The sequence below is a fragment of the Phocoena phocoena genome, chromosome 19 (assembly GCF_963924675.1).
Source record: "Phocoena phocoena chromosome 19, mPhoPho1.1, whole genome shotgun sequence".
NCBI lineage: Eukaryota > Metazoa > Chordata > Mammalia > Artiodactyla > Phocoenidae > Phocoena > Phocoena phocoena.
The window spans coordinates 46937858-46951027 of NC_089237.1; the positions used below are offsets into that span (position 1 = coordinate 46937858).

The window sequence follows — 13170 nt, forward strand, 5'->3', positions numbered from 1 at the left end:
CGTTGTTCCAGGCATCATACTAGGTACTGCTTATACAATGATGAATCAGAAACTCTTACCCAGTTCAGTATTTTCTTTTCAATCCCCAGGTCACTCCTTTAGTTCAAGCCCGCACCATTTCCTGTCTGGCATTCTTTCTGGAGTGTCATAACTAGTCTCCATGTCCTCAGACCCCCCCACTTCCCCATTCCAAATTCAGTCCATCTTCCACACTGAGACAGATGTCAGTACTCCACCTTAAATTCATCAATGCTCCTCCTAGCATTTAGGGAAGCCCAGTACAAACCCTTCATTATTTGACTCTTGGCTTACTTTCTAATGCTCAAGTCTCACTTCTTCCTCTGTACCCTACTATCTAGCTACTCAAAGCTATCCCCAGCTTGCCAGGTTACTCATCTCCCTAGGTTTTACAAAGACTATTCATTGGCCCTACCCTCACTTGGAGTCCACCTGGCAAATTTCCCAACATTCTTCAAGACCCAGTTCAAATGGTACCTCCTCTGGGAAGCCTTCCCTGATTTTTCCACCTGTGATAGCACACTTTGTCTCTCCTGGGGCCCAAACCATGTCTACCTTGAGTTAGTGCTCCTCACAGCAGAAATTCCCTCGACAGACTGTGCTCTCCTCTGAGGGTAGGGACCAGGTCTTATTTACCTTGAGAGATTCCCCACTGTGCCAAGCTCAGGGTCTGGAACCTGCAGGAGCTCAGCTCTGGGTGCTGAAGGAAGCAAGTCAATGCTTTGACTACAACTAGTAGCAGAGTTACTAGGGCAACAGCTCTACCACTCCTCTGGGCTACCAATCAGTGTCTGCCCACCAAAGGCCGAGTTGGGTACGTTTCCGAGAGTCAGCTCAGAAAGCTGCCGGAACTCCTTCACTCTGCGACCTTCGCTGCGTCTGCGTCACGCTTCGCGCGCTCCGCGGTTCCGCGCCCCGCCCCCAGGCCCCGCAATCCAGCGACTCGGCCCCGGACCTGGGCTCCGGTGAGTCACGTGGGCCACCCGCCGTGCCTCGACCAATGAGGTGGCTGCTCGGCTCCTAAACCCGCCCCCGTGCCCTGCGCACGTCGGCAGGTCGTCGCGGTGCACGCAGGTCCTCTGGCCAATCGCTTTGGAGCGCGCGGGTTCCCTGGAGTAGAGCCAGGGCTGCAGGGGTGTCGGAGCGCTGGAGTTGTTGCGGCGGAACCATGGTGGGCCACCTGAGCGAGGGGGCCATTGCGGTGAGGAGACGCCTGCGAGCCGGGCGCGGGCCGGGGTGGCTGTGGGCCTTGGGGCTGTGCGGGGTGGAGAAGGGGGAGAGAACACGGGAGGAGGAGACAGCGGGGGCCGGGGAGGAACCGCCGGGTGACTCCCTAGAATCATCACTCCTCAAAGCATTTTTCCCATCGTCTTTTAAACACGCTCATGTTTTTCCTGCTTAAGGAAATGAAACAAAATAAACTGTTGATTTTCGCCCATCTCTCTCCCGCAGCCACTCTTTCTCCTTCCCTTCCCCCATCCGCAGCCTAACTTTCCTAGAGTTGTCAGTTTTCAGTTCTTTCTTTTTCTCGCCTCCCATTAATCCTTCAACAGACTCCAATCAGTCACTCCCCTGATCACTGTGGAAGTAACCCTAGCTAAAGTCAGCAGTGCCTCCAGGTCGTTAAATCCAACAGACACTTTTGAGAGTTACATTTACCCGAGTTTTCAGCAGCGTTTGACTACTGATCATCGCTTTCTTTTGGTAACACCCTCTTCTTTCGGTTTCTGTGGCTCAGCTTGGCTTGTCTTTCCCCGTCTTATTTGGAGATCTCTCTGTAAATTTTTGTTGACTCTTCTCACGAGACAAATTACCATCTGTATGTCAATTGCTCACAAATTTCTGTGTCCGGAGCCACCTTTACTCTGAAAGACAAACCTCTATCAGATGCGTACTTGATATCTCAAAAACACTTTAAATTCAACATGTCCCAAAGCAAATCCATTATCTTTCTAAATTTGGGCCTCTACCGTTCCCTGTCTGGATGAATGGCACCATTATTCATTAAGTTATAACAGCCAGAAATTGTGGAATCATTCTTGCTACACATTCCGTCACCCTGGATGTCCAGTCCCTCCCCAAGTCTGGTGTGTTTTACCTCCACATATATCTCTTAAATGCATCTACTTCTCTCCATCCACACTGGCACCATTGTTTCTGCCAGGCCTTCTCACTTCTACCCAGCATAACTCTCCTCTTGCCATTCCCATCATAGCATATTCCCACCAGTTCTTTCCTCCTTTCCAGCCTTTCTTTTTTAATTTAAATCCGGGTATATTTCATACTCCTGCCTTCCACAGGGGCTTTGAACATTCTTTAACCTGTGCCTACTGCCTGGGTGGTTCTTCATTCTCCCCTTGCTGACTAATGTAACCCTCAAGTCTCTGCTCAGTTACTTCCTCAGAGAAGCCTTCCTTGACTCCCCTTGCTAGGCTAAATCCCTTTATTTTCAGCCCCTAATTCCTGTTTGTTCACGATATTAAACTCTGCCTTTCCTCTTCTGTCAAATGAGGTTAATCATATCTAGTACCTATTGCCTAAGGTTAGTGGGACGATTAAATGAGCTATTAATTTAAAGTGCTCAGTCCATGCCTGATGCATAATAAATGGTCATTATATGTTACCTATTATTAATAATCACAGATGTGATCTTACATTTATATGTTGTTTATTTGATTCATATCAGTTACTTTCTGTCTCCCTCCGCTGGATTGTAAATTCTTTGAGGCCTGAAATTATGTCTGGTTTTTTGCTCAACATAGTCTCCCCAGTACCGGAAGGACTGCTGGCAAGTTTTAGGTGCCCAATAAATGTTTGCTAATTGCGTGTGAGGCAGGGAAAAGAAAGGGACAGAGATGGATGGGGAAGAACAGTTGGCAGAGTTGAGTGAATATTTTAATAAATTAGAAATAACCCCGAGAAGTGGTTGCAAATTGTAGTCCTTGTTTACTTTATAGCTGCTACCTTGCATCTTTAAGACAAATTAGGAATTGTTCTTCACTTTCAAGGAAAGTGACTGGTATTTTTCAAATAATTTGATGGGGCTTCCCTGGTGGCGCAGTGGTTGAGAGTCCGCCTACCGATGCAGGGGACATGGGTTCGTGCCCCGGTCTGGGAAGATCCCACGTGCCGTGGAGCAGCTGGGCCTGTGAGCCATGGCTGCTGAGCCTGCGCGTCCGGAGCCTGTGCTCCGCGACAGGAGAGGCTACAACAGTGAGAAGCCCGCGTACCGCAAAAAAAAAAAAAAAAAAATTGATGAGTTAGTTTTTGCTATATTCAAAATTTAGGAAACATATTTCCAGTGTTAGGTGAAGTATTACTTAGGTTTTGTTCATAAATGATAAGGAAAACTTGTGTGTGTGTGTGTTTGTGGTGATGGAGTGTAGAGTACCTTTGTCAAGTTTGTTTATCAGCTAAAGCAGGTAATATCATTTTAGTTCAAAAGGCATAGACCCCAAAGGGTAAGCACTAACACACAAATAGTGCATTTTCGGCAAGAGCGAACATAAGATAAGCGATTTTGCGTGGAACCATTGTGGTAAATAGAACTAATAGCATTTGTATCTTGAGTAATTAGGTAATACAAAGAAAGGGGAAGGGAATGAATACTTTTGATCTTTTCCAATGTGCCAGATACTTCATTATAGTCAGTAGTTACAGTAATCCTGTAAAGTAGATTTTTATCATTAACCCCATCTTACAGATGAAGTAATTGAAGTCCAGAGAAGTTAAATAATTTGTGCATGAGGTGAGGATTTGAACATGTGCTCTGAACCATTCCATTCTGTTGTTTTGTATTTTATTCCTTCCAGTTTTATTGAGATGTAATTGACATACAACACTGTATAAGTTTAAGGTGTACAGCATAATGATTTGACTTACATACATCATGAAACAATTACCACAGTAAATTTAGTGAATGTCCATCACCTCATATAGATACAAAATAAAAAGTATTTTTTTCCTTGTGATGAGAACTCTTAGGATTTACTCTCTTAATAACTTTCATATATAACATTGTTAATTATATTTCATATATAGCATTGTTAATTATATTAATCATGTTGTATGTTACATCCCTGGTACTTATTTATCTTATAACTGGAAATTTGTACCTTTTGACCACGTTTGTCCGGTTCCTCCTCCCTCTACTTCCTGCCTCTGGTAACCACAAATCTGATCTCTTTTTTCTATAAGTTTGTTCATTTGTTTGTTTGTTTTTGAAGTATAATTGGCTTACAATACTGTGTAAGTTCTTGGTGCACAACATAGTAATTTGATATTTCTGTACATTACAAAATGATCACCACTGTTGCTTTGTATTTTTATTAGCAATGTTAATTTGGAAAATTTAAGTCAGTTCTGTCTTAAGTGTATATATCATGCTATATGTCCCAGAAGAGTAAGTCTTTTTTTTTTTTTTTTTTTTTTTTTTTGCGGTACGCGGGCCTCTTACTGCTGTGGTCTCTCCAGACGCACAGGCTCAGCAGCCATGGCTCACGGGCCCAGCCGCTCTGCGGCATGTGGGATCTTCCCAGACCAGGGCACGAACCCATGTCCCCTGCATTAGCACGCAGACTCTCAATCACTGCGCCACCAGGGAAGCCCAAGAGTAAGTCTTATATTCACTATTTATGATGACACAAATAAATTAAAAAGAATAAGGTACTACATGTATTTGGTTTTAGAATCAAATAAAACAGAAAGGTGCTTGATGAAATTACTGACCTGTCCCTTCCCCCAGTTCTGTTCCTTTAAAAAAAAAAAAAACCTTTACTGAAGTTCAGTTTGATTTACGTATAACAAAAACTATAATATGTATTGTTTACAAACTATATCAGTCTGTAATACATCAAACTATATGCAGTAATGCATCAAACTATATGCAGTTTGATGAGTTTTGACAAATGTATACACCACCCCAATCTGCTCCTTTCCCATCCCCTGCCCCTACCCTAGGCAACCACTGTTTTGGGTTCTGGTTTCTATCACTATAGGTTAGTTTTGACTGTTCTAAAACTTCATATAAATGGAATCAAATAATATGTACCCTTTGTGTCTGGCTTCTTTCTTTAAGCAAAATGATTTTTGAGATTTATCCATGTTGTTTCAGTAGTTCGCACCTTTTGATTGCCCAGTAGTGTTCCATGGTATGAATAAACACAATTGTTTATTTACCTGTTGAACATTTGGGTTATTTTCCTTTTTGGCTATTATGAATGAAGATGTTATGAACTTTTATGTACAAGTCTTTTTATAGAAATATATTTTAATTCCTCTGAGATAAATATTGGGGAGTGCAGTTGCTGGGTCATGCGATAACTGAACATTTAACTTTATAAGAAATTGCTAAACTATTTCCAAAGTGTTTATGAGAATTCTGTTTGCTCCATTTCCTCACGAACACTAAGTTTTGTCAGTCTTTTTAGGTTTACCTATTCTAGTGAATGTGTAGTGGTATCTCACTGTGATTTTAATTTGTGTTTTGCTGATGACTAATGATCTTGAGCATCTTTTCATGTGCTTATTGGCTGTTTGTATTCCTTCTTTTGTGAAGTGTATGTTCATATCTTTTGCCTGTTCAAAAAATTGGGACGTGTTCTTATTAGTTAGTTGTAAGAATTCTTTATTTAATCAGGACACGTCTTTTGTTAGATAAAAGCATTATATATATTTTCTCCCAATCTGAGGATTTTCATTCTTTTAATGCTGTTTTTTTTTTTAAATAAATTTTATTTATTTATTTTCAGCTGCGTTGGGTCTTCGTTGCTGCACACAGGCTTTCTCTAGCTGCGGCGAGCGGGGGCTGCTCTTCGTTGTGGTGTGCGGGCTTCTCATCACAGTGGCTTCTCTTGTTGCAGAGCACAGGCTCTAGGTGCGCAGGCTTCAGCAGTTGTGGCACATGGGCTCAGTAGTTGTGGCTCACAGGCTCTAGAGCACAGGCTCAGTAATTGTGGTGCACAGGCTTAGTTGCTCTGCGGCATGTGGGATCTTCCAGGACCAGGGCTCTAACCCATGTCCCCTGCATTGGCAGGCAGATTCTTAACCACCAGGCCACCAGGGAAACTCAATGGTGTTTTTTTTTTTTTTTTTTTTTTTTGCGGTATGCGGGCCTCTCACTGTTGTGGCCTCTCCCGTTGTGGAGCAACAGGCTCCGGACGCACAGGCTCAGCGTCCATGGCTCACGGGCCTAGCCGCTCCGCGGCATGTGGGATCTTCCCAGACCGGGGCATGAACCTGTATCCCCTGCATCGGCAGGCGGACTCTCAACCACTGTGCCACCAGGGAAGCCCCTCAATGGTGTTTTTTTAAAAGAGCAGTTTTAAATTTTCATGTTCAGTTGGGTTTTTTTTGTTTTGTTTTTCCTTTTCTGAATTGTATTTTTCTGTCCACAAAAATCTTTGTCTCCCTCAAGGTTACAAATCTTTTGTCCTGTGTTTTCTTCTAGAAGTTTTATAGTTTTAGTTTATATTCAGATCTGTAGTCCATTTCAAGTTTACCTTTTTATGTATGATGTATAGATCATTCTTTCCATTGCAGATATTCAGTTGTTTCAGCCCCATTTGTTATAAAGACTATAATGTTCCATTGAACTGTGTTGTCACCTTTGATAAAATTTATATATATGTGGGTCTATATCTAGAATGCCTGTTCTGCCATTGCTCTATATGTCAGTACTTACACCAGTACCACATTGTCTTCATAACTGTAGTTATATAGTAAGTCTTGAAATTGGGTAGTATAAATTCTCCAGCTTCATTCTTTTTCAAAATTGTTTTACTGAATCTAGGTTCTCTATATTTTCATATATATTTTAGAATCAGCTTGTCAATTTCTAATACAGCCTGATGGGATTTTGATTGATAGTACATTACATTTATAGATCAATTTGGGATCAGTTGACTTCTTATAGACATTGAATCTTTCAAACCGTGGACATGCTATATCTCTCATTTACTTAGGTTTTCTTTAATTTCTCTCAGGGTTTTGTAGTTTTCAGTATGCAAATCTTGCATATGTATTGTTAGACTTAGGTTTTTTTAATGGTATTAAAATGGTATTTTTAAAAATTTCATTTTCCAGTTGTTAATTGGCAGTATATAAAAATACAGTTGATTTTTGCATATTAACCTTGTATCCTGAAAACTCGGTAAATTGACTTAGTAGTTTTTTGTAGATGCCTTAGGATTTTCTACATACATGACTATCTGCACATAAAGACAGTTTTATTATTTACTTTTCAATCTTTATGCCTTTATTTCTTTTTAAAAAAAAAATGTGTATATATTTTTTTGCGGTACGCGGGCCTCTCACTGTTGTGGCCTTTCCCGTTGCGGAGCACAGTCTCTGGACGCGCAGGCTCAGCGGCCATGGCTCATGGGCCTACCCACTCCACGACATGTGGGATTTTTCCGGACCGGGGAGCGAACCCGTGTCCCCTGCATCGGCAGGCGGACTCTCAACCGCTGCGCCACCAGGGAAGCCCTAAAATATATTAAAAAAAAATATTTATTTCTCTATCTATTTATTTAGGCTGTGCCAGGTCTTAGTTGTGGCACATGGGATCTTCGTTGTGGTATGTGGACTCCTAGTTGCTGCATGCGGGCTCTTAGTTGTGGCATGCAGGTGGGATCTAGTTCCCTGACCAGGGATCAAACCCGGGCCCCCTTCAGTGGGAGCTCAGAATCTTACCCACTGGACCACCAGGGAAGTCCCTATGCCCTTATTTCTTTTTCTCATCTTGTTGCATTAGTTAGGAGCTCTACTGCCATATTTAATAAAAGTGATGAGAGTTATATCCTTGCCTTGTTCCTGATCTTAGGGGAGGTCATTCAGTCTTTTGCCATTAAGTGTGATTGGTAATTATTTTTTTTGGTAGATGCCTGCTATCAGTTTAACCCTATCTTCTATTCCTAATTTGCTGAGACTTTTTATAATGAATAAGTGTTGAATTTTGTCAAATGCTTTTTCTGCATCTATTGAGATGGTTGTAGTTTTTCTTCTTTATTCTGTTAATGTGACAGACTACAATAATAGATTTTTTTTTTTTTTTGCGGTACGTGGGCCTCTCACCGCTGCGGCCTCTCCCGCTGCGGAGCACAGGCTCCGGACGCGCAGGCTCAGCGGCCATGGCTCACGGGCCCAGCCGCTCCGCGGCGTGCGGGATCCTCCCGGACCGGGCCACAAACCCGCGTCCCCCGCATCGGCAGGCTGACTCTCAACCACTGCGCCACCAGCGAAACCCAATAATAGATTTTTGAATGTTGAGTAAACCTTGCCTTCTTGGAATAAACCTCACATGGTCATGACATATTATATACATTTTATATAGTGCTATAGTTGATTTACTGATATTTTGTTGAGGACTTTTACATCTTTATTGATGAGTGATATATAGATCTGTAATTTTTCTTTCTTATAATGACTTTGTTTTTTCTATCAGAGTAAAGCTAACATCATACAATGAATTGTAAAGTGTTCTCTTCTATCTCCTGAAATAATTTATGCAGGATTGGTGTTTTTTGTCATTCAGTGTTAGATAGAATTTACCAGTAAAGCCATCTGGACCTAGAGTTTTCTCTTTTGGAATATTTTAAATTATAAATTTAATTTCTTTAATAGATGTAGAATTATCTAGGTTTTCTGTATTTTTATGTAGTTTCGATAATTTGTGGTGTTTTTTTTAAGGGACATCCATTTAATCTAAGTTGTTTCATAAAGTTCCTGATATTCCCTTATTATATAAATATATATAAAATTTTATATATGTATGATTTATAGTGATGCCTTTTTCATTCCTGGTATTGAGAAAGTGTGTTTTCTTTTTTTTGACCAGACTAGCTAGAAGTTTATCAATTTTGTTGATCTTTTCAAAGAACGAGCTTTTGGTTCAATTGTGTTTTTCCTATTATTTATCAATTTTCTATTTCATTGATTTTTGCTCTTTTATTATTTCTTTCCTTCTGTGTACTTGGATTTAATTTATTCTTTTTCTGGCTCCTTTTGGTGGAATCTTAGATAATTGACTTGGGAGCTTTTTTCTTCTCTGATGAGAGCATTTTAAAGCTGTATTTTCCCCTCTAAGCATTGCTCTAGGTACATCCCACAAATTTAGACAGATTGTATTTTAATTTTCATTCTGTTAATAACTCTAATTTCTCTTGTGATTTCTTCTTCAACAGATGGGTTATTTAGAAGGTTGTTGTTTAACTTCCAAGTATTTGGAGATTTTATAGATATCATATTGTTATTGATTTCTAGTTTAATTCTAGTGTGGTCAAATAACGTACTCTGTATGAATTCAACTTTTCAACATTTATTGAGGTTTGTTTTACTGCCCAGTATATGGACTATCTTGATGAAAATGTTCCAGGTACACTTAAAAGAATGTGTATTTTGCAGTTGTTAGATGATCTAATTAGGTCAAGTTTATTGATAGTTTAAGTTTTCTGTATTCTTTTTTTTTTGGCGGTACGCGGGCCTCTCACTGTTGGCCTTTCCCATTGTGGAGCACAGGCTCTGGACGCACAGGCTCAGCGGCCATGGCTCACGGGCCCAGCCGCTCCGTGGCATGTGGGATCTTCCCGGACCAGGGCACAAACCCGTGTCCCCTGCATCGGCAGGCGGACTCTCAACCACTAGCGCCAGCAGGGAAGCCCCTCTATATTCTTATTTCTATATTGTTTGGTCTATTTGCCCTGTCAATTACTGAGAGAAGAATGTTGAAACCACCAATTATAATAGTGGATTTGTCTATTTCTCCTTTTCATTTTGTCAGTTTTTCCTTCATGTATTTTGAAACCCTGTTGTTAGGTGACCACATTTATCATTGTGTCTTTTTTTTTTTTTTTGGCCGTGCTGTGCAGCATGTGGATCTTAGTTCCCTGACTGGGGATTGAACCCGTGCCCCCTGCAGTGGAAGAGTGGAGTCTTAACCACTGGACTGCCAGGGAAGTCCCCATTGTGTCTCCTTTAGGAATCAACCCTATTATTATGAAATGTCCTTTTTTATCCCGGGTAATATTCCTTGTCCTGAAGTCTACTTTGCCTGCTTTTAATGATACATCTTTTTCCAGTATTTTATTTTTAATTTGCCTTTTTATATTTGAAGTGCGTTTCTTGTACAGAGCAAATAGCTGGGTCTTTCTTACTCATTACAATAATTTCTTCCATTTAATTGGAGTAATTGAACCATTTACACTTAATATAATTACAGGTTTGGGTTTAAGTTTTCCTTTTGCTGCTTGTTTTTTTATTTGTCCCATCTATTCTTTTTCTATTTTTTAACTTTTCTTGACTTTTGGATTGAGTATTTTTTATGATTAAAATTTATTTCCACTCTTGGCTTATTAGCAATGCTTTATGTATTTAATGATTGTTTTAGGGCAACACATCCTAGCTTGGACTACTATAACAAAATACCGTAGACTAGGTGATGTAAACAGATTTATTTCTCACAATTCTAGGGGCTGAGAAATCCATTAAGGCACCAGCAGATTTAGTTCTGGGTGAGGGCTGTCTTCCTGGCTTGCAGCTACCATCTCACTGTGCTCACATGACCTCTTCTTTGTGTGGGGAGAGAGTGAGTTCTGGTGTCTCTTCCTCTCTTTTTTTTTCTGGCTGTACCTCGTGGCATTCAAGATCTTAGTTGCATGACCAGGGATCGAGCCGTGCCCCCTGAAGTAGAAGCACAGAGTCTCAACCACTGGACTGCCAGGGAAGTCCCTCTTTTTATAAGGACAGTAATCTCATTATGGTGGCTCCACCCTCATGACCTCATCTGAAAGTAGTTGCCTCCAAAGACCCCATCTCTTGATACTCTCACACTGAGGGTTAGAGCGTCAACATATGAATTGGGAGGTGGGGTCAGGACAAAAATGTTTGGTCCAAAACACAGTGGTTCTCAAATGTTTTGATTTTAGAATACCTTTCATTTGTAAAAAATCACTGAGTGCCCCCCGCAAAAAAGCTTTTGTTTTTGTGGGTTATATCTCCCTTACCATATTTGAAATTATAACAGATATTTTAAAAATATTTATTCATTTAAAATAGCAATAAACTCATCTGTTAACATAAATAACATGTTTTAGGAAAAACAGTTATATAGTTCAAAACAAATAGAAAAGTGACATTGTTTTACGTTTTTGCACATTGCTTTAATGTCTGGCTTACTAGAAGACGTGACAGCTAGATTTTCATACCAGCTTCTGCGTTCAGTATATGGATATATGGTTTTTTTGGTCGAACTATATGGAGGAAATCTGGCTTCAAATATGTAGTTGGAAAAAGGAGGAGTATTTTAATAGCCTTTTTCAGGCTTCTTTTCTGATCCTTGTAATATAATAAGAAATATATGTTTGGTCTCGGTCCAGTTTTTGGTACCCAGAACTCCTGAAACCCTTGGAATTTCCTGAGTGATAGGGTGGGAAGAGCTTTTTTTGTTACTTATGATAAGCCCCTTTCAGCCATACCTGAGGTTTAATGAGGTGACTCTTGGTGGGCTCCAGGGTAGCTTCAGGACAGGGGTTGATTGCCAGGAACCAATCATGTGATTAAAGGGTTGGAACTTTCTGCTGTACACCTCACCCCACAGGATAGAGGCTGGAGATTGAGCTAATCACCAATAGCCAACAATTTAATCAATCATGCCTATGTGATGGGGCCTTCAGAAAAATCCCTAAACAACAAAATTCAGAGGGCTTCTAGTTTGGTGAACACATCTACATGCTGGGAGGGGGCACACCCCCAGACTCCACAGGAACAGAATCTCCTGTGCTTGGGACCCATCCAGACTTTGTCTTATGTGCCTCTCCATCTGATTTTCATTTGTATCCTTTTATCTCTTATAATATACCAGTAATACTAAGTAAAGTGTTTCCCTGAGTTCTATGAGGGACTCCAAGGAAGACCCCACAATTTGTAGCCAAGTCAAACAAGTGTAAACTGGGTCACCTGGGGACCCACTACTTGAGATTAGTGTATGATTAGTGGACAGTCTTGGGGGACTGAGCCCTTAACCTGTGGGGTCTACACTAATTCTGGGTAGTTAGTGTCAAAATTAAGTTGACTTGTGAGACGCCCAGTTGGTGTCTGCAGAGAATTGTTTCATGTGGAAAACCCACACATTTGGTGTCAGAAGTGTTTTGAATAGAAAATCAGGTTTCCTTTAACACTGTATCAAAACTCAACAAATGGTAGTTTCTTAAAGGTTAGTTGGAATGTAGATTTGGCCGGTCTTCCATTTTGAATAGGTCTTCTACCTATGCATTATTTGTAACGCCATGTTTCGGTCATTTGGAAAATATTGGTTCATTGCATTTTACAGATCTTCCAAATGTTGATATATTTTGTTATATGACAAAAATTCATGCTTATTAACATCATTACTGATTTAATTAAGAAAAGTCAGTAAGTATTAGGAAGCTGGTGAATACAAGTTTTCAAAAGTCCTGATTTTCATTAGAAAACTCTTTTATCATTGGCAACAAATACAGTTAATTGTCTCACTTTATTTTTGAGAAGATATCCACTAAATTCCCAAGTCTGAATAACCACAGTTTGTCGTTTGCCCTTTCAAGTTAAAATGACGTTCCGTGAGAAAAAAACGGCCGGTTCAACTTGCAACTCGAACAGTTGTAGCAGTGCTTTTCTTCAAGGCCGCAGCCATACTTCAGCAGAAGCACTTAGGCATACTTTCTGTATGGTTGCATAGAATATTAAAATTTTTTTGTCCTCAAGGTTAAGATTTAATGTAATAATTTTATTTCTTCAAGTTTCTTTTTTTTTTTTTAGTGAAACTCCCCTCCCCAGTGTGTTCAGGGCAGTGAAGAATACTGTGACTACTACTATAGTAGCTCGGCTAAGGCACCAGTAGTTTTACCTACCACTGCTTTGCACCATCAGTGCAAATGTCAACACAGCTGTTTCAGGATAAACCATGAGTTTTGTAAGTGATTCAACACTTGGAATATTTCAGCATAGTCTGTGTTTGTCGTCAAGCATTCACATGAAAGAAGATCTTACTAGATGATTAGTTGGTACTGATACGAGATGAACACAAGCAAAGCAGCCAGTCCAGCCACATCTATCTATTCATCCATTCATAAGGCAAAAGTAGAATTCTGCGGAAGAGATATTAACTCAGTCTTCATG

At 40.4% G+C, this 13170-nt stretch overlaps 1 protein-coding gene across 1 annotated transcript in view; it reads left to right on the forward strand.

The window, feature by feature from the left end:
- Positions 1 to 1186: 1186 nt before the first annotated feature.
- The window catches only part of RPA1 (replication protein A1), a 53968-nt gene continuing 41984 nt past the window's right edge, over positions 1187 to 13170 (forward strand). The window contains exon 1 of the mRNA XM_065896898.1: positions 1187 to 1219. Within this exon, the coding sequence (XP_065752970.1) occupies positions 1187 to 1219 (33 nt within the window). The remainder of the gene's footprint in view (positions 1220 to 13170) is intronic.